The following is a 25,381-nucleotide window of genomic DNA, read 5'->3' on the forward strand; positions in this document are numbered from 1 at the left end:
AATATGAAATTGACGTTTTTAATCAATGATATTGTAATTTGCTCAATCGACAGGTAAACAAGGGTGTCACCTAATTTGAACTAATTAATGGTACCTCCTTGTTAATGAATTATTTTGACACTACTTTTATGAAATGTATAAAAAAAATGGCAGAAAAAATCAATTTAAAAAAAAAAATTCCTAACAAGTTTCTAGAAATTTAAAATTTTCTTTTCCATTAATTTTTTTCCTTACAAAATTGGGAAAAATTAATAGTTAACTAAGAGCATAGATTTCGAAACTTTTTTTTATGAAATAAGAAAAAAAAAAAAAACCAACATCCATGTCCAAGCTAAAGCAAAAGCAAAAGCAATCCTTTGGGCGGTTAGTTTGGCTAGACAATTGAATGTAGATCAGATGGTGTTTGAAGGGAATTCTAAGGCCTGCATTGAAGCTTTGAGTAAGTCAAAGCCTGTCTCACAGTGGCGGCTTGTCACTTTTGCAAAGGATGCCCTTCGGACCTTTCGAAGCAATCTAGCTGGAATTTCAATGCCTAGAGCTGGAAATTTGGCTGCCATAACTTAGCAAGATGGTCCTTCTTTTGTAAATGTTGTTCAGAATGAGGCTGGACTCTCTTAGTTTAGGAGCCTCGCCTTTTTTTGTGCCATTCTATCCTTTGTTTCCTCATTTTTTTCACACGTAAAATCTAAATAGAACCTTGTTAAAAAATATATTAACAGGGTTGTTTATCCTTATATTGTTTTGGCGGGAAAAGATAAAGACAAAAGAGAAGATATTGATAATTTGTTTATAGTTTATCTTAATTGCTTAAATGATAAGGAAAAATGGTTAAAATTGTCAATTTATAAAAAAATATAATTTCTTTTAAGATTTGGAATCTGGATTCCTACCTATTTTAAAGGGAATCCACATTCCCACTGAGAGGGGTTTAAGAGGGGAATCCAGATTCCCCTGGCATCTGATTCCCAAGCGTAATTTGCAACCAAACATAGGAATCTTTAAACATTCCTGGGAATCCTAAAACATTCCCCCATACCAAACGCCACATACAAGTAATTGGTGTCTCTTCAACCCATAATACTAAAATTGTCATTATTACTATTCATTTTATTGTTGACACATAAACTTAAGACTTATACAGTGAAATTTATAATATTTCAAGCATCACTTAAAAGAAAATGCTAATGAAAATATACCTCTCTCCCAGTTATCAAATTATAAATAAAAATTAAAAAAGAAAAAGAAAAAGAAAACCTAAACTTGGTTATTTTGTTCTTCTAGATTGATAATTGAGACATGCGAGAACTAAGATTTGAACGAAAATAGTAAAATGTAGTCCAAAACACTCAATTTTTTTTAACTAAATAAGGATTGTTATTGCATACTCCAGTAATTGAGACTTGAGAGAGCTAAGATTTGAACCGAAATGGTAAAATGTAGTCCAAAACACTAATTTTTTTTTTATAACTAAATAGAGATTGCTACGGGAGGAAGAAAGTATACTGCTAAGTGAAACCCATCCTCCATAAGAGGAAGGGAGTATACTATCAAAATATACAATAATTTTCTAGCCAAATAAAGGACATAAGATTCCTTTATTTATTTATACATGTCTCAAGAAGGTGAGACTCACGTTTATGTTATAAAAAGAAAGTATACTACCGAGTGAGACCCATCCCTCTTTAAGAGGAAGGGAGTATATGTGCGTCTGAAGAGTCAAGAGTGAATACACGCAGTGCGCGCTACAGTTGCAGCACAGACATCTCATTTTCTTATTTAGGGTGTTTTTTCAGTTACGGAGGCCCCAACTCCCAAAAGTATTATACACACACCACCATCTCTCCGCTACCGGTGACCCGCAGTTCCGGTACTTCTTCCACATGCATTCCGAGATGACAATGCAAACCCTAGGTGCCCTTTCCTTCCCGTCCAGCCACTGGCGTTCCCGGTTCCCGGTCACCGGTCTTCCCTCCACTAGAACCTCAATCTCACTCTCATTCTTCCGTACAGTGAAATGCTGCGCTCTCACAAGCTCCCCTTTAGGTATTAATTTTTTTTTTCTTTTCTATGTTTTTATTTGAAAGTTATGATTGCTGAGAAAATTAGAGAAAGTACTCATTCAAAAGAATATGAAGAATTTTTTATTTTATTTTTTATAAAGTGTACTTTGTCTCATTTTCACAGTCACTAACTGAAAAGGCTAATAAGACTTATTACAGTGAAAGCGATAGTTTTAATCATTAGATACTATATGTCAAGTTACATTTTTTTTTAATAAAAAAATTTCAAAAAAATTAGAAGCAACCAAAAATTAAAAAAAGAAAAAGAAAAAAGAAAATTAAGGATTTAAGTTATAAGTGATTCTGTTATTTCAGTTGACAATGAGATAAAATTTGTGGAAGCGGCTAAAAGATCGAATCTAGTGCCACTTTATCAATGCATATTCTCGGATCAGCTCACTCCGGTTCTAGCTTATCGGTGCTTGGTTAAAGAAGATGATCGGGAGGCTCCGAGCTTTCTTTTCGAGTCGGTGGAGCCTCATCCTATTGTTTCGAGTGTTGTAAGTGTGTGTGTTTTGGGATTTGTTTATTTTTTTGGTTTTGAATTTCGAGTGTTGTAACCATATTTTATAATTGAACGCTGCATTGGTTGTTATAGGGGCGTTATAGTGTAGTTGGAGCTCAACCGACAATGGAAATCGTTGCGAAAGAACATAAGGTAATGATAATGGACCACGAGGAAGGTCACTTGACTGAAGAGTTTGTTGAAGATCCAATGGTGATTCCGAGAAGAATCTCGGAAGATTGGAAGCCTCAACTTATTGACGAACTCCCAGGCACATTTTGTGGTATGAGAATTATGCTACATAATATATATATATATACCTTGCTTAGTGTTGAAATTCGATATACATTTTAAGTATGATTGGATCATGACCTTGTGCTAATTTTGTTTTAAAGTTGGTTTCTTGGATATACTATGCTCAAGCTGAAACAAAAGTGCACAGAGATATAACTTTTTTTTTTTTTGTTTATTGCTGATTCAGCAGATAACTTATTCAAGCAATTTCCTCAATTACCCTCTTAATTGGAATATTGCATTAATGTATGCTAGAGACATATAATGTGTAAGTTTCTCTCATGGCATGCTTATTGTCCTACAAGTTGGCAACCCATGGTGGGTCTTGTTCATAATAGGAATCGGGTATTTGGGATTCACTTGATTGTCTATTGATGGAAGTAAACTACAAGTGTTGTATTCCTCTTTATATTTCTGAAATACCTTGCTTTGTGGTAAATTACTGTCATGACTAGGTGGCTGGGTAGGATATTTCTCTTATGATACAGTTCGGTATGTTGAGAAGAAAAAGCTTCCATTCTCTAGGGCTCCAAAGGATGATAGAAATCTTGCTGACATACATCTTGGCCTCTATGATGATGTGATTGTTTTTGATCATGTGGAGAAGGTAATCTTGTTTTGTAGCATTGACAGTGTGTGACCTTTTACAGGTGATCATAATTGTTGGTTCTGATGTTTCCGTGTGTGAATCATTTGTCAAATACCACTTAAATTTTCTTTGTAATTATTTTTTGGTTTCCATTTGAAAGTTTGAAATTTTTTTTTGGCCCCCCCTTTGTAGTGCTCATGTCCTAATTTGTACACATTAAGATGTCCATGTCTCTCAGAAATGTTATGGGCATGATCATTCCTATTAGAGGTGAAAAGAAGGGAAATAATAAATTAAAATATGCACGTATACACTTCCCAAGATTTTGCTTATAATAAAATGGCAGTGTATACTGCCAAGGAGCTCTAGCTCAACTGGCACCTCCTCCACTTATAGGTGTTGGGTGGAGGGTAAGGTGGTGGGTTCAAAACCCACTGAGTGCGTTTGTAACTTGCCAATAAAAAATAAATAAATAAATTGCAGCATATATGATTGTACATTAAGGTATTATATTGCCATTTGTGATGGGTTTTTAAAAGTTGATTTGCAACTTTGCTTCTGCTTTTGGGTAGTTGAGTTTCATAATTTTTGGGCATCTTGGTGTTCTGTTCATGTGCAGAAAGCATATGTGATTCACTGGGTGAGGCTAGATCGGTACTCCTCTGTTGAGAAGGCTTATAATGATGGGGTGAAACGCTTGGAAGTATTACTGTCCAAAGTACAAGATATTGACCCGTGAGTAACTGTTCTTCTTGTTCTTTGTATGAAAATACTGGAGGTCATAAAATTGGTAAGTAATTTTTTGATTTTATTGTCAATTTTTAGCCCAAGGCTTTCTCCAGGGTCTGTGAAATTACACACTCACCATTTTGGTCCTGCTTTAAAGAAGTCAAACATGACAAGCGAAGAATACAAGAATGCCGTACTACAGGCCAAAGAACATATTTTTTCAGGAGATATCTTCCAGGTCGTATTAAGTCAACGTTTTGAACGGAGAACGTTTGCAGACCCATTTGAAGTTTATAGGGCTTTGAGAGTTGTCAATCCAAGTCCATATATGACTTACTTGCAGGTTTGTATCTCTTAAACCTTTTCTAATCTCAGGCCCTGGTTTTATGAGTTTGCTAAGTTGTTCTTTCTGATTTATTTTTCTTTTAACTTGTTCTAAATCAGGCTAGAGGGTGTATTCTGGTTGCTTCAAGTCCAGAAATTCTTACTCGTGTAAAGAAGGTATATTATAACACTAATTTGAAGTCCAACAAAATGATTTGCTCCTTGTTTAGCTTTAAAATTATTTTCTACCCATAAATTTAAGCAAGTTTGTGGATGCCAGTGAGTTTTTATGTAATTAGAATTTATTTTTTCCGTTTGAATATTTACAAACAAAGATATCCATTTCTACAATGTTATGAACAGAATAAGATTGTCAATCGGCCATTGGCTGGTACTGTGAGAAGAGGAAAGACAAAGAAAGAAGATCATATGTTGGAAGATCAGCTGCTAAGTGATGAAAAGCAATGCGCAGAACACGTCATGCTTGTTGATCTGGGTCGAAATGATGTTGGAAAGGTTTCTCTTAAATCATTCTAATCACGACTCTCTCAAGAGTCTCTTCTTTGTTTTTGCTAGAAAGGGTGTGACTTCTCTTTTTATTGTTAGCTGCATATATAAAACTGGTCTTGGTGACATAGATTCTAAATGTAGGTCTCAAAATCTGGTTCTGTGAAGGTGGAAAAGCTCATGAATGTTGAACGGTATTCCCATGTGATGCACATAAGCTCCACGGTGAGAATCTGCACTCTAGTGTCTGTTATTGGTTGAATAGGAACCTAAAAATGTTTTTTCTTCCAAAGAATGATTATCTGCATAAAGCATGTATAAGAGCACTTGCAGCAGTGGAGCTAAAAAGCTATATAGTTATTTTAGCTCCATCAAAACACAAAAATAACCATACAACAGTGGAGGTAAAGCTATTTTTTTTTTTAGCTTCATCGCTATAGTGCACATCCATAGAAATAGATGTGCACTGTAGCTTAGAGCTAAAAAAAAAAAAAAAAAAAAAAAAAAAAAATTCCCTGCCCGGTTGTGTGTGGCTGTGATGGTTGTGTGTAGTGGATATATTATTTTCTTGTAGTAGATATCTTATTTTATTGTGATGTTTATATTATTTTATTGTGTTGAAAGCTAAAATAGATTCACTATTGCAGTATGTGTGTAGGTAAAATAAATAAAGTAACTTTTTGTGGTGCCAAATAGTTAAATTTTTAGCTCTACTAATGTGGATGCTCTAACATGTTATTATGTCATTTGCACTGGTTTTCCTTCTATAATTGGATGGTGTAGGACAGGAACCTGGATTTGGGAGACTACTTGATATTGACATACTGTATACATATGACATTTAAAATGAGTAAGTGAGAGCAACTAAACAACTAAATGGTTGCGATGTGGGTGACAACCATGTTGTAATTGCCAATTTTGGGTTGAATGTGCATTTATTCCCCTAAGAGCATCCACATTGGTGGAGCCATAAATTTAGCTATTTGGCACCACAAAAAGCTACTTTATCTATTTTACCTTCTTACTTTACAAAACACCCAACATTAGTGGCTTTATTTTAACTTTCAACACAATAAAATAATATAAACAACATAATAAAATATTATATCCACTACAATAAACAACAATCACAACCACTATTGCAGTGGGTTTGGCCTTCTATTTTTCTTCCGATCTGAACACACTAACACACAAATTTGCAACCAAAAAAAAAAAAAAAAATCACAAAATTCCAATTTGCAAAACCCATAAAACAACCCAACATACCAAATTTAAAAACTGAAGAGAGCTGAGAGGCATTAGCTGAAAAATAGCGTGCGAGGGAGAAAGAGGCAAAAAAAAAAAAAAAAAAAAAAGGAGAAGAAACAATGTGCAAGAGAGAAAAAGGAAAAGAAAAAAAGAAAAGAAAAAGAAGATGAGCGTGCAAGGGAGAAAGAGAGCGTGGAAGTGTAATAAAATAAATTTTTTTGCTTTAGCTTTTTTGCTACAGTGCACATCTATAGATAGCTATGCACTGTAGCAAGAAACTAAAAAATATTAGCTATGGCACCACCATTGCAACATGCTTTTTAGTATTGGTGGTGCTAAAAATAGCAATATGGCCTTTTAGCACCACCAATACTAATGCTCTAAGGAGAATAGTATGTCTACAGTAATAAGATGTAAATGTCTATACACTGCATAATATAGATGAAATGCCTTGCTTCAAGTTTGGTTGATTAATGGTTATTGGGGTTAGGTCTGGCACTCAAGACATCAAATGAACTGATATATTAATGTTTTGTTTTGTTAGTTGTACAAGTCCATTTTGCCTCTTTTGCGACATTGTATTATTTCCTTTCTTGACTTTCCTAACTTGAGGAAATTTAGGATTTTGCTAAATTTCATATATTTAATTACCATATTGATTCCAGGGATGATTATGCACTTGTTCCACATTGGTTCTATACACCATTGTCCAAGAATATTCCTTGAAAGCACTTCAAAGCAATGTGACCTTATAGATTCATAGTGACAAACGCATGCTGATTATCTTATGCAGGTTACGGGAGAGTTGCAAGATCATCTCACTTGCTGGGATGCCCTTAGTGCTGCATTGCCTGTTGGAACTGTTAGTGGAGCTCCCAAGGTTTGTAGTTGTTTTGGCAAAATTTGCTTAATGGTACTTTTTAGAAAAAAAATTGGGTGAATAGCATATGTTTGAAGTTTTTTAGTTAGTTAGACTGTTTTTGGAAGTCGAGTTTGGCAAACTTGGGTTTGGGCTAGAAGTTGAGTTTGACAAACTCAACTTCCAAGCAATATTGATGCATCCTGCTTGGAAGTCGAGTTTGTCAAACTTGACTTCCAGCCCAAACTTGACTTCCAAAAATAGTCTAACTAACTAAATAACTTCTTTCGTGTGCTGCTTTCCTAAAATTTTTCTAAAAACATACTATTTGGCAAATTTTGCCTGCTTGTTTTCGTTCCTTTCATTTACCCTGAGGCTGCATATTTGGTTCTAAATCAATGACAAAGTGTTGCCAAAACAAGAGCAATACTAGGATACAACTTGTTTTCCAAAATTTTTCAATACTTGATAAGATGTGATTAGTGCAATGTCACTTTCACATGAGTTCATCACTGATAAAACTTTTATTATGCACCAATTATAATATATCACCTCAATAGTTATAAATAATTGTATCGCTAGAGTTATTGCAAAAACAATGTGGGCTGTTGTAAGAGAGTCAAGATCATTGCGAATGAATTAGCCATGTGTAATCTTACCTAGTTTACTGTTCTAAATTTGCAGTCTCTGATCAAGATTTGTTCCTCCTCTTTGTTCTGGTTGTCATTGATGATTTGTCCAGGTCAGGGCCATGGAGATAATTGACGAGCTGGAAGTGACAAGACGTGGACCATACGGTGGAGGCTTTGGAAGCATTTCTTTTTCAGGTGACATGGACATTGCTTTAGCTCTAAGGACAATGGTATTCTCCACGGCAACCCGATATGACACAATGTACTCTTATAAGGATGCAACCACACGCCAGGAATGGGTTGCTAACCTTCAAACTGGTGCTGGTATAGTGGCTGACAGTAGTCCCGAAGACGAACAACAGGAATGTCATAACAAAGCTGCTGGTCTTGCCCGTGCCATTGACTTAGCGGAATCAGCATTTGTTAATACTAGCTGATGCTCTATGCAATGGCACAGCCCCCCTTCCCCCCCTTTTTTTTTATTTGTTTGAGAGGGGAGGTAGAGCGGGTCAAACCCGATACAGGGATGGAGAGTAGCTTAGTATGTCCCAAGTCCCAACGGCCAATTAAGCTATAAGGCCGTTGGGACATACCGTAATTTTATTTTGAAATAATTTGTAGCAAGTTTTCGGTATGATTGATCTATATGTAATGTTCATATTTTGATGTATGATATTATTTAACATTTAGAGAAGTAATTTTAATTATATTGCAAGATGAAAAACATTGTAAAAAAAAAACGCAAAATGGGAATGCAAAAAGAGAAATGAAAGGAAAGTAAGAAAGAGAAAAGAAAAAGAGAGATAGAACATAGAACAAGAAAATAAAAACGAGAAGTTATTTTTTTATTGGAGAATGAGAATCCTTAGCTTGGCTAATATAGCAAATGGGAATGCAAAATGCATTTCGCATAAACTAATAAATCAAAGGCTACCAAAATTTACAAGATCCATTTCATTTTATAAAAATATGTGAAATCTTTTTTTTAGATCAGAATTCAGGAAAATTGACTTATTATATCGTTAAAAGAAAAGGAAAAAAAAAAAAAAAAAAAGAAGAAGAAGAAGAGAGAGACTTTTATGACTTTATTACAACGACGACGTCTTACATGTCCCTTTTATAAATTCCTCCCGGTTGCACTACACAGAAAAAAAATTCATATCCATGGCGTCGCTGCTACTGAAACTGAGAGCTCTTCCAATTCCAACTCTGGCACCCGATATCTCCTCCAATTTATCGTTTTCTCAATCCGAAACTCTCTCTCTTCCAAAACCCATATCCCCAAATTCGATTTCACTCTCTGTAACCTCTCCAACACTACCATTATTAACAAGTAACGTCTATCACAAACCCTCCAAAAACATAACATTCTTATGTATATGTCTTTATGTTTCTTATAAAAATTTTTGGGCTAATTTCTTTGTTTTGTTTTGGTTTCAGTTCACTGTGGCAGAGGTGACAGAAAGACCGCCAAAGGCAAGCGATTTGCTCACTCCTTTGGAAATGTGAGTTTCTTAAATTCATTATTATTTTTTCTTTATTTAAAACTTGGATGTTTTTGTTCTTTGTTTGGCTTCTGAGAAAACCTAGGAAAAGCTAGGAAAACATAGGGAATATGAAAATGAAACAACAACTTATGGTGTCAGCTCTATCAGGATTGCTTTTATAGGGTGTTTACGAGATTTGAATCCGGGTCTCTTATTTTTGGACAAGAGACTTTACTAGATTAGCAAACTGACACCCAATTTGTTTTTTTATTAGACTAACTGAGCAAACTATGAAGTATCAAAGATTTCAAATTTGATGTATTATATATTTTTAATATTTTGGGCAACCAAATGGAGTGCTTTCATCTTTGATGAATGATTATGAGAATGTTTTTGGGTTTTGATTGTGTTGTGTGTGTCATCAACAGGCAAGGCCTAGGAGCAAGAAGAAGGGGAGAGGTCCACCGAAGCCACCTATGCCTCCATCGGAGCCTAAGAAAGATCGCTTTGATAATGATTAGAGATGGTGAAGGTTGATATTGATGGCTCATTGTTTCCCAAAAGATTGTTTAGTTTGACATCTTTTTTTTTGTTTGTTTGTTTGTGTGTGTAATTTCTGACACTTGAATTGCTTTTAATGTTAGTAAAATTGCTTCTATGGATCTTTAATTTGTAAATCAAAGCAATTTTTCTGTGATTTTACTTCACTAAAAGACAATCAATTTTCTGGCTAATTACCTGAAATTGTGGTTAAGATCACAATTTGTTAGCTATTCCATTTTGTAAAATTCAGGGTTTGGATAATATGTGTGTTAAAAGAAAACAGATGTGAAGCCCCAGCATGCAGGTTTTATGGTAAGAAAACCTGAAGGTGGAAAACAGAATCTGAGTAAAACAATCTACAACAGTTTGAAATTAAAGGCTTGAATTGTTGTTGATTGAGACAGATTTGGGAGTTACTGTGTGATATTTTTAATTATAAGTTGGGTTTCCTATTTGGTGTTGAATTAGTGAATTACCCATGTGTGTTTGTGTGTGATTTTAGGCTGTTGGACTATTGTCAGTGTGAGTGTGTGGATCGACTGTGAATACCTAAGTATTTGTGGAGAGAGTGATTCTGATACATTTATTAATGTTTCTTGGGAAAGTATAATGGATTTTTTTTTTTCTCAGTTGTTACATGGATTTTCATTTATTCGTTAAAGAAAACACTAAATACTTTAAAAACGAGTTTCGCAGAAAAAATGTCACATATATAACTTGATTGGCTTTAATTTTTATTGAGATTTAGACAGATACAATCATTGAAATTGGTATTTTGTTAAATAACTAATCTAATCTTCTAGTGTTGGAGTTCTCAACTCATAGCAATCATTTTGGTGAAATTGCAATTTACATTATCTTTTTGTAGGTAATTTTCCTGTCTGTCTCACTTAAGCATTGACATGGATTGGATTCGGTTGCTTCTATGATATTGTTGAATTAGCACTTTGATGATCTACATTGTTTTTGTGGGCGTTCACACTGTTTTGCAATGTGGTTCTAGTGTGTGTTTTTACTAAATTTAGAGTTTTGTAATGTTTTAAGATCTAATATCGGACTCTGGACTTTTTGCCAAGAAGCCAGTTGTTGAAAAAGGTTAATGACGGAAGCAATCTATATGAAAAACAGTATCTCTCTTTCAATCTCTTCTTCTTGTTCTTTTGTATATGGGATGTTTGGTTTCTGGCTGCTGGGTTGGTCACAAAAACATCAAGGATGACTCCCATATAATCAATGCATACTTTAATCTTGCTACTCATAGACAGGTGCTTTATTTTAATTATGGTTAATCATGTTTATAGTTATATACTTTATAAAATGAAATGGCATTTATAAGTGTTTTAACAAATTAGTATTCATAGTTGGAGCCAATTCCCCACTAAAATGCAAATGGATTGCGCATGAAGCAAGAGTAGCTTTATTTGCTGCAACAAAAGCAGTTGAAATGGGATATAAATTTGTAATTTGTGAAGGAGACACCATGAATGTAATCTTCCCACTACAAAGTTCCTCGACTGCCCTCCATTGGACTCCATTGAGAATATCACTGCTAGAACTATACTTGTCTTATATTCTTTTTATTTAATGCTCTGTAACAAACACAATTAGGGAAGCTAATTTTGTGACCAGTAATGTAATTAGACGGAGATGGATTCATTTACCAATATTTGCAATTTTGTCTTTCTTTGTGATAAGTATTATTCAGAAAAAAAGTGCATGGCATGTATGCCCAAAGAGACTTTATCACTTAATTAAAAATTTTCTTATGCAGAAAAGGATGTCAAAAGTAGAACTAATGGCTTGTTTGCAGAGAGTTACTTTCATATATTAGTTACATTCCTTCATTACTTGAGTATATTAGTGCTTCATTACATCCCTTTGCAGAGAGAGTTTTGGACATTAAGATACTGTCGTGCACCCTTGTGTCTTGCTGCAAACTAGATATTTACTAAAGTTGATTTTGTTGTAATCTTACTGGATAAGGTTGCTTAGGTTACATCAAACCAGACGTGAAATCTTCTCGTTTCATTTTGTGAACACACAATTTATATCATGCTCTTTTGAGTTTCAGCTGAAATTATGCAGTGAAATATCCTATGCGACATGTGTGAGTATGAAGACTTAAAAGCCTCTCTAATAACCTCAAGAGTTAGGCCCTTTTGAAGTTATTAGTATTGTAAGCTCTTGTGAGTCTTTCTCCCCCATTCCCCGTGTGTGTGTGAGTGTAATTTAACTATGTCTATAAAAAAAAAAAAAATCCTATGCAGCAATTTCTGCTCGTGTTGATAAGAATAGGCCACAGGAATTTAGCTGCTAATCTGTTATAGGTACTCTAGTTTGCAAATGAGTGTCAGGAAACATAATAGTGCCTAGAAGCTAATGGCACACTTGAGAGTTGAGGCATTAAGGTTGCTTCTACAAATACATCCAAAGTTATGAACATGATGACATGAAATTGATTGACAGCAAGCGACTGATGGGTCATGTAACAGAGACGTATTACAAACCATAAGATTTACAACACATTTGTTTATTTGTGAATATAAATAGAAGATTCATAGGGGTTGAGAAACACAAGATTTTGAAAGTCACTAAATTTTTTTTTCCGTCTTTTTAAAATATCAAATACATCAACTGTTTAATTTAGTGCTAATATAGAAGCTGTAAAATAAGAAGCAAATAGAGAAGAAAAATACCAAACATAAAAGCATATACAAAAAGAGAATGAAGATGAAACTCTAATCAATATATATATATATAGATGATACAACTGCAGCTTTAAAAACAAAGTCAAGTTTGCCACATTTATTTTAGACTATGATCTGCATCAACCGAGTTGGTTGGTTACTTAATTAAACAGTGTTAGTAACCATAGGAATAACGACCTAACAATAATACCTTAATATGTTATCCAACATAAAATCAAAGTAAACTCCTATGCAAATAAAGAATTACACCAAGTTTCAAAATCTTCATCTTTCTCCTCATTCAATGGTGACACACAATGTGATACACTATCCATGCTTATAACATCATCCCAATTAATGTTACCGAAATCTGAAGGTGGTATCTCAGGAGTGGCCCCTATCTAAGGAGTGTTCATCTCCGAAATCAGTGATGGAAGCTCTAGATTCTCAAATGAAGTAGTGTCCTCTATCTGGTGTGAATTGTCTCTTGTAACCCCTCCTCGTTTTTTAAAATTTATTAATCTGGTAGAGGACATAATTGTCCTGAAATTCAAGAAAAAAATGTCATTTAAAGACAGACCGATAATATGATAAAAGGCAAGATATTGATTTTGATGGAGAATTAACTAAACTGTCCTAGATGTATACTTCAATTTAATTAAAAAAAAAAAAATTTACTTATAATTAATGATAACAAATCAAGAAACAGTATAAACAATAAAAAAAAAAAAATTGCTTATAGAAACAGAACATGTTGAAAGACAAAAAAAGAAGAAGAAGAAGAAGAAGAAGAAAGCAAGATAATAATTAGAAAAATAACATGTTGAAAGACAAATAAAAATAAAAATAAAAATTTTATTATATCTATGGGAGTCAAAAACCACTATTCCTCAAGGATGATATATGGGTCCTCGAGAAGTAGTTTGATTGACTAACAATTTACTTATAAAAGGGAAAAAAACACTCTACAATGGGAAACTCGAGCAATTGATTTTACACAGTACTGCTCATTCAAAGTTAAAAACGTGTTACAAGAGAAAATTCAATTTCCCTTGGTATTGCATAACAACAGTTCTTAATGTTTCACTCTTTTTTCTACTACTAATCCTCTCTCTCTCTCTCTTTTCAGTCCCCCTTCTTTTCTTGTCCTCCCCTTTATATAGGTATCTTTTTGTTCTTATCTCTACAGCTATCCTGTCGCCAACCGAGTCTTTAGGGATATTTTCTTCTCCTTTATTGGTTTCCTTCCTTCCCTTATCCTGAAATTTTGACTTTTGGGGGTGTTTGTACTGTTCAAGTTGTCTCTTATGCACTCAATGTGGCAGAGGTTAGGTGAAAATCCCCTCATTAATGCGAAGGTGAAGATCTTCAACATTCTTGCTTGTTTTGGAAGTCTCCCGAGGTTCTAGGTACCTTCTGAAAATCAGACATGAATTATCTGTTCACTTTACCTCGGGTAAGGCTAGACTCTTTTTTGCTTATTGCCTTCTTCACGGGAACGATCTACTAAAGTTGCTCTCCTCCTCCTGAGTGTTTGGGATGGCCCCACTGCATTTCTTCCATACCCTATAACCCATTGGGCCCTCCTACAAGTATACATGTTTGGCCCAATTCATTCCACAATGTCCAATTGGTACTTGGGCTTTAGGCCTGAATGGGACTCTTCCACTTTTCACAATATTAATAAAACTAATGGCTTGTTTGGTTTGTATCTGTTTTAAACATTTTTTAAAGTTAGAAACAAAATGCAGTGGAACCTGCTTTAAAAATGAATTTGGTTGGAGTTTTTAAAAATACAACTTAAACTTTGTTTCGAAGATCACTACACAGATGCGAAAACTGAAATCATCTCCTACATGTTTTCATTATTCATCATTTTGTTCTTTCAGACCTATTGTGGCAATTGGGTAATATCTAAAATGAAATATCAAGCTGTTACGAGAAATTGATTATCAATAATGAATTGATGCATCCACAACTTATTCTTATGAAATTTCTTAAGGTTTCACTTTGAATTTAATTTTGTCTCAAAATTGGATAAATTTTATTGTGGAAAATTAAGATGAACTTGACGTATGCTTGGATAAATTTGATTTTTAATTATTGATTTAATTTTAAAATATTGGAGCATTTTAAATATTAAAAAAAATGCAAATGAATTAATTGATGGAATATAATAAGTTGGCAAATTGAGAAGAAGTGAGGAGCAGAGTTAAGCTTAAAGATGGGCCACTGGTTGGAGAGGTTTTAAAATGGCTAGGTCCGTTTGGATCGTGTAGGGTCAAGTCAATTCCGACCCAGCTTATCCTAAATACTATTTTGAAAAATTGCTTTGTCGAGATTTATATCTCTGATATAACTCATTTGGATGGGAACAACTCAACAAAGCATGGTGAATTTATTGTTTGTGGTGCGTCGATATGGATGTTCAAAGTTGACAATTTGCAACCCGGGGTGGATCATTATTTGCTTCTTCTAGAACTATTATTTGGAGAGTTTTTTTTATCCTTGAAAATCCATCAGAAAATCAAGAATTCAAGTCTCAACAATTTGAACCATTCTCACTATGTCTAATCTGTGCACGCTCTATGGCCTATGGTCTTGTGAGGAAACTGTCGTTCATGCTCTATGGTCCTGTGGAGATGCAAATGATGTATGGGCTGGTTCAAATATAAAGCTTCAGACCGTGATTTCCACATGCTGTTTGATGTCTTAGTTGAGAGATTAACGAAGGACGGAGTTGTCTTTTTTACAATATCGGCATAGCAGATTTGGTCTCGTGTCGTGTCGTGTTCATGGCAGCAAGTTCCATAATCCTCTAATCCTCTGGTGTAAATAGAATATGCTCAACAACTTTGGCATGGCTATAGGCAGATTTGCAGAGTTGAGGAGATTGCACATCCCTGCTGTTCCAACTAACATGGAGTGATTTGGGATGTTGATATATCATGGTCATTGCTGCAAAGTCCTCTAGTGTGCCACAGTTACATGGTAGAATGGATGCTTATGTCTATGGACTATGCAGTAGTTGATGCACTGAATTTTTGCCTGAAGGTTGGTGTTTTCAATGTTCTTATGGACTGAGATGATCTCACTTCGATCAAAGTCGAAATCCATCAACCACTTATGGCCATTTATTGTTGGATGAACTTAGATTGTGCACTGGTTTAGATCCTTCTATTTTAATTGTTTGTAAATCTTCCAATAATGTGGCTAGCTTGTCAGCTTCTACTGCAGAAACCCAAACTGATGTTGTCGTTGAATGGAGGAGTCACCTCCTCATTTTGGTGCTACTGTTGCAGCTGATGTACCTTGATGAATTATATCAATAAACTTTCTAATCTATATTCAAATAAATAAATATCTTGTATTGTACTATACACGAACACTATGAATTTGCACGGTCCATTTTCTTGTGTAAAGAAGTTGAAAACTAAAAAAATTTGAACCTCATTTTCTTAAACTTTCCCATGGACCCAACAAACTGTTTCTTTCCATGATATTATTTTTTAAAAAATAACTACACATTTTTAACCTCAAAACCAACACATTCGATACAAACTAAATTAAAATATTCACAATCATTATTAATCAAATTCCAATAAAGCAATTTTACTTACTTATCATCATGAGCATAAAGTGTTTTTATTTCAACAAAGCAATTCTACTTACAACCATATATATATATCAAATTCCAAAAAACAAAAAACCCCAAAAAATTTGTATACATCATGTTTGACATATTAAAACACAATACTAAATAATAAACCCAAAAAATCCATCGGCTGCAAGATAGGACAAGGTAACAACAAGATACTCTAGACCAAAACTAAAGTTGCCAAACACAACAGAAACAGAGAATTAGTAGAGATTCCTTAGATTGCTGTTGAAAACTAGTTCAGGTTGCTCTGCTCTACTTGAGGGTAACAAATATTTCGGTTAAACGAGGGAATGATAGGGATATGATACCTATCACAACCTCCAATCTATGTGGTTGGAAGCTAACATCCACATTTAGACTTAAAAGTACGCTACTTCTGCATTTATACTTGTATACTGTTTTCATTTATGTATAATTCTATACGTATGTATTGATGTATGCAAAGAAAGACGTACACAAAAATCGCAATAGAATTGACATGAATGAGGTGGTGGCCGAAGCTTAACATTGATGGCAGCAAGAACCTAGTCATGGTCAGAATAACTAACCTTGTCGGTGGCCACCCCTGCTCCCATTCCAATCTCATGTTATTCAAAATAACATAGGGAAAACGCTTTGTCTGACTCCACCAATTTCAGTGGCTCCAATATCACCTTAAATTTCTACCAATTGTATGTTATACTTCTAATCATAGTGATTAAATTAATTTATTAAAAAAATATTTCTTTTTCATATTCCACATTAGTTTTGATCATGAATCTTTGAAGCCCAAGTGATCAAGTTGAAGGGATATTAAATCCTTACCCTGAAACATTTTATCTCGAGTACAAAGGTCAAATAAATGCTATAAGAGAGCGGATTGAATTAAGCCTAGATGCTGCTCCTATATTTTTATTGCATTTTCATTCAGGATACTAGACAAGAGCATGATTAGATATGGGAATCTAGTAGGTTGAAATTGGTAGCAGTCTAAAGAGTCCAGAAGGTTGGTGAAGAAGTTCAATGTGTAGCATAGAAGCTTCTGCATGAACTTCCAATCTTAGCTGTCTCTGTGTAAGGCTGATTACATGACTCTGTTGTTCCTTTTCTGGCTTACTATAAAAAGGAAAAGAAAAGAAATGAAGATGAAAATTGCTTTGCTTGTCAGTTTAAATCAACTAGTTAGTAGGGGACAAGATGTACTTATCTTGAACACTGGTTTGGAGATGAAAAGAAAAAGATAAAGGACTTTATCCCTGTTGAGACACTTATAGCACCAGATGATTCACGTTAGTATGATATATCTATTATTTTCAATATCCTATATTAAATGACTTTTTTCTTGAACTCTACACAATATATTTCATGTGCTTAGTCAACAAGATGTCTGTTTTAAGCTGGCTTCAAGATGATAAGCATGGAGGAATCATATTAAGGCACAATGTTGGTAAAAGCGTGATGCACACTTATGTACAAAGGCCTCCTAGAGCCTAAACACAAAGTGCAAGCATGCGCAATCTTAATAGACAATCCAGCGATCAACTAATCATATAAAATTTTATATAATTCTCTTTGTGCTTTACAAAATATACACTATGATATTTGATATCTATGATCAAAATAAAGACAAACGCTAAAAGGCGCTACAATGTTAAGTAACGATTTCTTTGCCTAACAAAGGCCATGCAATGCAATACTAAATTAATAGTCTCTCTCATGAGGTTCTAAGTGTAAATTTGATTGTGCAGTCAGGTTTCGTGTTTACTGTTCAGTGACTAGTGATTAATTACCATACACCAATTTGTCCCTATTTAGAAAGCAACACGTTGAATTCAGCAAAAATCAAGGAGTTTGAATGAGAGATTTACTGTAAATTCAAGATCTGAGAAGTGATCATTGATTCATTACCAAACAGAGAGAGACGGAGAAAGTATTCTTACAATTACAATTACAAAGAGCCACAGAACGAAACGATCCGCATAGATATACAAACAAAATATCCGAAAATTAAAAATACAAAGAAACCGAGCTCACCAATTATTATCATCATCATCGCTTGCTATCGTAATCGACGATCTCGGAGTCGGTGACTGATCTAGAGTGCTGCACTATGGACCGTCCGATGGAATTGATCCAATCCTCCTTTTCCTTCTCGGAATCGGCGATGAAGTACATGGTATCGGATCGGGTGGAGAGTTCGAAAGCGTACTGTCTGTTGAGGATGTCTTCGGCGCCCTTGACTGTGAGGCAAGTGGCCACGGGGATGACGCCACGTGGCTTAGAGACGCGGGTGACGGTTGAGTCTTTGAACCAGAACAGCTTGCCTTGCTTCAACACGAACCAGCGGCGACGCCAGGTTTTGATGTACTCGCCTTGCTTGGTTAGCCACCCGGTGCGCTCCGGGTTGGCCCAGTACTCCACGCCGTCGTAGTTGTTGGGCTGCTCCGCCTGTCCCGTCGCGGCCCGCCACAGGCTCGCCATCCGAACTTCTTTCTTTTTTGGAGGAGCGTTGAGTGGTCGGTGGTGAGAGTGAAACTTAAATAATATTTGGATTTTTTTTTTCTTTTGTGGGGGGAATTTGTAAACGTGGCAGTTAAATTTTGTGTATTTATGAACTAACCCAATGATTTCATGATATTTTCATAGACTAATGGATCTTGGATTTCTTTTTTCCTTTTTTTTCGGTGCTAAGTAAAATAGGACTGACACATAAGAAATGAGAAGGTAAAGTTTTCCTCCAAATCGGTTTAAAGGAATCTACTTTTTTTACTTCTTAATGATAACTTATAAAACTATTTACTTGCAATTTTTTTAACAAGTTGCATAACTTATTAAATAGATTACTTGACTAAAAATACATAGTGATGATTATAAGTTGAGAGTCATTCTCTTATTCCAAACTTAGAAAACATGATTCTCTTTATTAACCTTTTTACTTAGAAAAAAGAATGGAATCTCATAAAAAAAAAAAGAAAGAAAAAAGAACAGAAATTACATGAACTTCCTTGGCAATAAAGAAACTACAATAACCAATAATATTTTGTGGAAATGACAATATCCTCCTTGAGTTTTGTGATAAACGTAAAATATATTATGAAATCCAATGTTGCTCAAGTTATTGTATTTTTGTAGACTAACATATATTGGGTTCAGCAAAAATGTTCATAATTTTTCTGTTAGCTTATTGATGAAATCTTCATTTTTCCCTTTACTTTTCCAATTTATATGATTTAATTTACCCAACAAATTTTGTTGTTTTTGTTGAAACGCAATTCAAATTCTTTACCCTTTAAGTAATTTAAGGGCAAATAAGAGATTTAATAGTATATTTTATTCTTCTCATAAAGTTTAAGGGAAATTATGATTCCCGATAAGGGACCCCTCCAAAAAAAAAAAAAAAAAAAAAAACTTATGTTAAGAAATAAGAACCAAAGAAGTCATACATTGATCCTTCAAACAAAGGAGATTAAACAAGAACGCCACATACAAATGCCAAATCTTTGCTCAACAAGGGTAACAAGTGGATTCCACTGATCTCTTCAAGTAGCTTATTGCACCTAGAATTTAAGTAAAAAATTAGTTTTGTTCTATGATTGTAAATAAATATCATGATACCAAAAACAATAACACGTTTTGTATGTCATTAAAAAATAAATGAAAATTAAAGTACCCTTATCCATTATTAAATAGTCAAAAATTTCAGTGAGAACAGCGAAATCAATTAAACAATCATGATTATCAAACAAAAAAGATTTTTCTTTTATAAAAAAAATCTACGCTTGTGTTTATGGAAAATTAATTGGAACAAGGAAAGAAAACATATATCTAAAAAAAACACATAATGGCTTGTAAGTTGTAACTATTTTACGAGATAATTGTCATGCCATATTCTACTTAAGCAAATTCAAAATTGAAATATAGCATTACCTCAACTTGGATTCTACTAGATAAGTCCACCTCTGCGGATCCTGGAACCAAGAAAAGCATTTTTAATCAAATGCATTTCTCTGGTAACTTCCTCCATATTCATTCTTTCTTTTGGCGACTCCATTGAACAGGCAAGTCCAATTTCGAGGACCGAGACTAAGCACTTATGCACGTTGGCATCAATTTGGCAGAGGTTCACAATATCAAGAGTGTCTTCATCTGTTTGAATTTCACTTTTGTTGTTATATTCTCTAGCCAATGTTGATGTTTGCGTTTCTTCAACTTCTCTTGGTAGAAGGATTGGGTCTACAATCTGAACAAGCCTTTCTGGCAATGACATTTTAGCAAAATTATGGAGATTGAGACCATCTTCAAACATTTCGTCAGTGGGTCTCTTCCTCAAGAACATCTCTAGTAGAAATATCCCGTAGCTATACATGTCCCCCTCTGTTGAAGCCTCACCGCCCATGCCATACTCTACACATTATGTTATGTAAGGAGATTTTGCCGTTCTTGTTTATAATGAGATTTGGGATTCAAGGAGAGTGCAAATTCATTTGAGTCATAAAAAAAAAAAAAAAAAAATGAAGGTAGAAACAAATTGAACCTAAGGACAAACATGATGATAGATACCATGATTACAAAATTTCAAGTTAAGAAAATGGTAATATGTCCATCAGAATAAAACTTTTGGGGTCTAGCAGAAGGAGGTAATATTAATGGTCTAGATGTAGTAGTTAGTAGTAAAGGAAATATGGTTAATGGTTAGGATTAGGATAATCTAATCAAGTTAATTTTTAAATGGTATGGTCATACAATCATATTGGACACATTAGATACTGGCCTTCCTAAATACCTAGGGCCCTTGGCTCCACGGTCCACCCATATATGTTCAAAAAAATGCTTAAAAAAACAACGAGGTAGTGTTGAGGGCACATTAGCACTAATCTGTTTTGAGGGCAACTACACCATATTTGATATAGTCGGTTGGCGAGCTATTATCACAACGAGGTAGTGTTGAGGAAATAAATGCTTAAAAAAACAAAGTGAATGGATAGTCAATGACATTTGTCAACCAATTTAAATTGTGTTTAAAGCTCTTCATACTTTGAGTTTATTTAAAAAATAAATTCAGTGTGTGCATTCGTGTTTCCATGTTGCATTTGAGAGAGAGAATCTTGTGTTGATAGTAAGGTAATTGCAAAAGTAACAATAAAAAATTAATATTTTTCAAACAATTAATTTAAGATATTTTATAATTTATACACAATTGGAAAGGCATTACCTGGAGCAGCATAGCCAATAGATCCCTTTATCCCAATTGTACTAGATTGCTTTTGAGAAGAATCATCAGTGGTTGGGAGGAGTCTTGCTAAGCCAAAATCGCTTACATGAGCAACCATATCATCATCAAGAAGAATATTACTTGGCTTTAAATCACAATGAATGATTGGTTGTGCAGAATGATTATGAAGATAATCTATTGCAGAAGCCACATCAATTGCAATATTTAGTCTTTGAAGAAGGCTTAAATTACTTGATTGATTTTCATTGTCTCTCTCGGGATGTAGCCAAATATCTAAGCTCCCATTTGTCATGAATTCATAGACTAGAGCTTTGAATTGATTCCCACTGTAATCCATGCTAGAGCAACATGTTAATATCTTAACAAGATTCCGATGTCGAATGTTTCGTAATGCATTGCATTCAGCCATGAAACTTTTGGAAGCTCTTTTGTGTTGAAGGTTAAGGACCTTTATAGCAACTGGTCTTTTTCTTTCTTCCTGACCAAGAGCTCCTTTATAAACAGCACCAAAACTGCCATATCCAATTAAATTACTTGGAGAGAACCCACCAGTTGCTTGATGAAGTTCTTTGTATGAAACATTTGGAAGGAGGCTTATTGTTGAAACCATAGAAGGCGATTTCTTCTTTGATTTTTTCATCCAATAAAGAGCAAGAAAGGATGAAAACAAAAAGAAAAATATAGCAATGGAACCAACTACAATTGCTAGTTTGAAGCCAGTGGATTTTCGTGGTTTTATGAAGCTTAAAGGGCATTTTGGCAACTATAATTTTGATATACCACCACAAAGTTTAGTGTTTCCAATCAATGATATGACACTTGTGTTTTTGAAAACCCCTTCAGTTGGTACCTCACCCTCAAAATTATTAAACGAAATATTCAAATAATTGAGAAAAGGAAGCTTCTCTATACCCTTTGGAATGGATCCTGATAGGTTATTTTGTGAAACATCTAGATATTGGAGGCCTTTCAAAGAAGCAATTGATGATGGTAGTGATCCTTCAAAAGAATTCCCTTGCAAGTAAAGTTGTTCCAAGACCAAGCAATTTCCTATAGATGTAGGAATTTCACCAGATAAATTATTGTTAGAGACATCCAGTCCGTTAACATTTTTCAGATTACCTACTTCGAATGGTAATTTGCCCGTAAAAGAGTTGTATGACAAATCGAGGAATATTATTGGAAGGGAAGAAGGACCAATAAGCTGTTGGGGTATGGATCCATTTAGGTTATTCTGTGAAATGTATAAGATCTGCAGATTTTGACAGTTTACAATTGTTGGAGGTATGGTTCCTTCGAATTTGTTTTCATCTAATTCAAGTTCGAACAATTGAGTAAGGTTGCCTATGGAGGCTGGTATTTCTCCTGACAGTTTGTTTCTACTTAAACCCAATATTTGCATCTTTTGAAACTTCCCGAAAGTAGCAGGAATGATGCCCGTGAAGTGATTCTTATATAAGGTCAAGACAATTAAGTTGACAAGATTTTCTAATGATGCAGGAAGAGTTCCAGATATTTCGTTGTATCCAAGATATAATCCAGTGAGTTGGGTGGACAAGTTGGATATTGAATTGGGCAAAACACCTTCGAATTGGTTTGTATCTAAATCCAATGATTGAAGTCTGCTACAGTTTGTTAAAGATGTTAAGAAATTGAAGTCCCTTCCTAGGGAATTATTACGAAACCGTAGCATGTAAAGATCCAACAGATTTCCCAAATTAGTTGGAATTGATCCTATAAAATTGTTATCACCTAAATCAATGCGTTGAAGCTGAGTTGCGTTGCATAATGAAGCAGGGATTGGCCCAAAGAAATCATTAACAGCAACTAGAAGAAGTTGGAGATTAGGAAGATTGAGGCCTATGTTAGGTGGAAGTGTACCATTAAGTTGGTTGTTCGCAATTGACAAACATTGGAGAGATGACACATTGTAAAGAGAGGAAGGGATTGTACCTGACAATTTATTATTCCCAATCGCGACTCGTCTTAAGCCTTTTAATTGGCCTACGACATTTGGAATATTTCCCACCAAATTATTGTACGCTGCACCGAAATATTTGAGTGATGAAAAATTTCCAAAAGATGGTGGAATACCTCCTGTTAGATTGTTTATAGAAAGAGAAAGGCCTTCAAGCTTCATCAAAGAGCCTAGGTCAGCTGGAATCTTCCCATTAAGCTTATTCCCATTGAGATTTATGAGTCTGAGATTGGAGCAGTTGGATAAGCTGGACGGAATTTCCCCTTCCAACGTGTTATTGTTAAGAGAGAGGTTTTGTAGTCGTAACAAATGACCGACTTCTTGAGGAATTTCGCCATAGAAGCTATTGTTTTGGAGCTTGATGAACCGAAGAAAGGTGAGGTTTCCAATATAAGATGATATGGATCCACGTAACTTACAGCCCTCTAGGTTCAATGCCGTGACTCTTTGGTGCCGACGGCCGCATGTGATTCCATGCCAGTTGCAGAAGTTCATAGAATCATTCCATGAGCTCAATATGTTAAAGGGATCCTGAGGTACAGATTCTTTGAATTTGAGCAAAGCCAAATGATCAGTCTTGTTTGTTGGAGCAGTGGCTGTAATGGTGGTCATCAAGCAGAGTAGGCATGTGGAAAAGAGAAGAATCACATGAAGGTTTATAGAACTAGATGATGCACACAAATTGGTTTGCTGAAGCGTCATTTGGTTTGGAGGAGAAGGAAGCTGGTGACTATGTGAAATGGAGGCTGATGAATCCGTTGGGGTCAAGGGCGGAATATGCACTTATATTGAAATCGTACTCCACAAAAATACGTTAGCTTATAGTCTCGTACTAATAAAAATTCTGTATACCCCACAAATCATAATAACATGACATTCTTTTTCCACCATTTCTCCCCCGTTCCCATACCTTTCTTTGTTTACTTTTTAAAAGTTTCATCATTCTTAATTTTTAGTGGGGGGCAGATTTTCTGCCACTCTCCTCCTTTCCCATTTGAATCTATTTTCTTTTCTTAATTCTTTCAATGTTTTATTCTTATTGGCAAATGAACACTGCCATATAATTTGATGAAATATAAAAATCAAATATTAAATGGTTTTTCCACCATTTCTCCCCCGTTCTCATACCTTTCTTTGTTTACTTTTAAGTTTCATCATTCTTAATTTTTAGTGGGGGCAAATTTTCTGCCACTCTCCTCCTTTCCCATTTGAATCTAATTTCTTTTCTTAATTCTTTCAATATTTTATTCTTATTGGCAAATGAATCTACCACTCTTTCCCCCATTCCCATGCCTTTCCTTCTTTCTTTACCTCTCCAACTTTTCCTCAATTTGAAATTTTAGTGGCAGAGAGAAGAGTGTCATTTTCCTTAGGCTTTGTTTGATTGAGAGCTGGGAAAGCGGGGAATAGAAGAGATTTGATTTTCTCTTATGTGTGTTTAGTTAAGGATGAAAAAGTTTTTTGTATGATTGAGAAGAAAAATGAAATGATAGAAAATATCGTTTAAATAAATTTACTTACATACTCTTATTTATTGCATTAAAAAAATTAATAATTTTTAAAAAATTGTTGTAAAAAAAAAAACTGTGGGGAGTAAAAAGACCCAAGTGGGCATATGGGCCTTTGGATTGTAGCATGGAGGGCCGACTTGCTCAGAATTAAGAATTTGTTAACTCTACGAATTGGGCCATACGCCGAGGGTTCGAGGATACAGCCGAGGGCGAGCTTCTCCTCGGACAGATCCAAGAGAACTCAGAGCTTCATTATGAAGGTCAAGGCACAACTCTGGAAAGACTAATGGTTAAAGGGGGAAATCCTGAACCTTCGAGGTACACCGGTGTTAGAAAAATACCAAAAGAAAAGGCTGCCACCTCCACATTAAAGACTTTGCACCTACCTTCCTGGCCGCATTAATGGGGAAGTGAATCTGAATAGTAGAACTGAAACTTCTGGTCACTATTTAAAGGCACTAAGAAAAGAAATATCTAGGGGGGAGGGGGTTGGAGTAACACGTGGATAAAGCATCGGAAAAAGAAGTATTTAAGAGGGATGAACGCCAGAGAAAA

General features: G+C 34.8%; 3 protein-coding genes across 7 annotated transcripts; 2 read left to right on the forward strand and 1 right to left on the reverse strand.

Moving 5' to 3' along the window:
* The first annotated feature begins 1,674 nt into the window (after nucleotides 1-1,674).
* On the forward strand, nucleotides 1,675-8,454 carry LOC142640879 (anthranilate synthase alpha subunit 1, chloroplastic). Of its 2 annotated transcripts, none has more exons than XM_075815190.1 (11): nucleotides 1,675-2,043; nucleotides 2,376-2,560; nucleotides 2,659-2,848; nucleotides 3,315-3,466; nucleotides 4,068-4,183; nucleotides 4,274-4,520; nucleotides 4,622-4,678; nucleotides 4,865-5,017; nucleotides 5,153-5,233; nucleotides 7,050-7,136; nucleotides 7,858-8,454. In XM_075815190.1, exons 1-11 carry the CDS (start codon nucleotides 1,881-1,883, stop codon nucleotides 8,182-8,184), a joined length of 1,758 nt encoding a protein of 585 aa, XP_075671305.1. In that variant the 5' UTR covers nucleotides 1,675-1,880; the 3' UTR covers nucleotides 8,185-8,454. The 2 variants fall into 2 exon arrangements, with proteins under 2 accessions (XP_075671305.1, XP_075671306.1); XM_075815191.1 differs by having other exon boundaries at nucleotides 5,177-5,233.
* Nucleotides 8,455-8,459: 5 nt separating this feature from the next.
* On the forward strand, nucleotides 8,460-10,779 carry LOC142640880 (small ribosomal subunit protein bTHXc-like). 2 transcript variants are annotated; one of them, XM_075815193.1, is made up of 4 exons: nucleotides 8,833-9,080; nucleotides 9,188-9,252; nucleotides 9,663-9,766; nucleotides 10,646-10,779. In XM_075815193.1, exons 1-3 carry the CDS (start codon nucleotides 8,912-8,914, stop codon nucleotides 9,753-9,755), a joined length of 327 nt encoding a protein of 108 aa, XP_075671308.1. In that variant the 5' UTR covers nucleotides 8,833-8,911; the 3' UTR covers nucleotides 9,756-9,766; nucleotides 10,646-10,779. The 2 variants fall into 2 exon arrangements, with proteins under 2 accessions (XP_075671307.1, XP_075671308.1); XM_075815192.1 differs by lacking the exon at nucleotides 10,646-10,779 and having other exon boundaries at nucleotides 8,460-9,080; nucleotides 9,663-9,896.
* Nucleotides 10,780-17,967: 7,188 nt separating this feature from the next.
* On the reverse strand, nucleotides 17,968-24,069 carry LOC142640895 (pleckstrin homology domain-containing protein 1). 3 transcript variants are annotated; one of them, XM_075815211.1, is made up of 4 exons: nucleotides 21,317-22,089; nucleotides 20,032-20,508; nucleotides 19,592-19,661; nucleotides 17,968-19,485 (listed from the first exon to the last, which is right to left on the reverse strand). In XM_075815211.1, exon 4 carries the CDS (start codon nucleotides 18,583-18,585, stop codon nucleotides 18,154-18,156), a length of 432 nt encoding a protein of 143 aa, XP_075671326.1. In that variant the 5' UTR covers nucleotides 18,586-19,485; nucleotides 19,592-19,661; nucleotides 20,032-20,508; nucleotides 21,317-22,089; the 3' UTR covers nucleotides 17,968-18,153. The 3 variants fall into 3 exon arrangements, 2 of the variants coding, with proteins under 2 accessions (XP_075671326.1, XP_075671325.1); XR_012845278.1 differs by lacking the exon at nucleotides 17,968-19,485 and having other exon boundaries at nucleotides 19,492-19,661; nucleotides 21,317-24,069; XM_075815210.1 differs by lacking the exon at nucleotides 17,968-19,485 and having other exon boundaries at nucleotides 19,492-19,661; nucleotides 21,317-22,105.
* Nucleotides 24,070-25,381: the final 1,312 nt, after the last annotated feature.

The sequence above is a fragment of the Castanea sativa genome, chromosome 6 (assembly GCF_040712315.1).
Source record: "Castanea sativa cultivar Marrone di Chiusa Pesio chromosome 6, ASM4071231v1".
NCBI lineage: Eukaryota > Viridiplantae > Streptophyta > Magnoliopsida > Fagales > Fagaceae > Castanea > Castanea sativa.

Excerpts from the sequence above, each read along its gene's own strand:
- LOC142640879 (XM_075815190.1), top strand. The coding sequence starts at position 1,881 with ATGCATTCCGAGATGACAATGCAAACCCTAGGTGCCCTTTCCTTCCCG. Across the intron at positions 2,561-2,658 it reads ATCCTATTGTTTCGAGTGTT|GGGCGTTATAGTGTAGTTGG; the intron begins GTAAGTGTGTGT and ends TGGTTGTTATAG. Across the intron at positions 4,521-4,621 it reads CATATATGACTTACTTGCAG|GCTAGAGGGTGTATTCTGGT; the intron begins GTTTGTATCTCT and ends GTTCTAAATCAG.
- LOC142640880 (XM_075815192.1), top strand. The coding sequence starts at position 8,912 with ATGGCGTCGCTGCTACTGAAACTGAGAGCTCTTCCAATTCCAACTCTG. Across the intron at positions 9,081-9,187 it reads AACACTACCATTATTAACAA|TTCACTGTGGCAGAGGTGAC; the intron begins GTAACGTCTATC and ends TTTTGGTTTCAG. Across the intron at positions 9,253-9,662 it reads TTGCTCACTCCTTTGGAAAT|GCAAGGCCTAGGAGCAAGAA; the intron begins GTGAGTTTCTTA and ends TGTCATCAACAG.
- LOC142640895 (XM_075815210.1), bottom strand. The coding sequence starts at position 21,977 with ATGAAAAAATCAAAGAAGAAATCGCCTTCTATGGTTTCAACAATAAGC. Across the intron at positions 20,509-21,316 it reads TATTGGCTATGCTGCTCCAG|AGTATGGCATGGGCGGTGAG; the intron begins GTAATGCCTTTC and ends CATAATGTGTAG.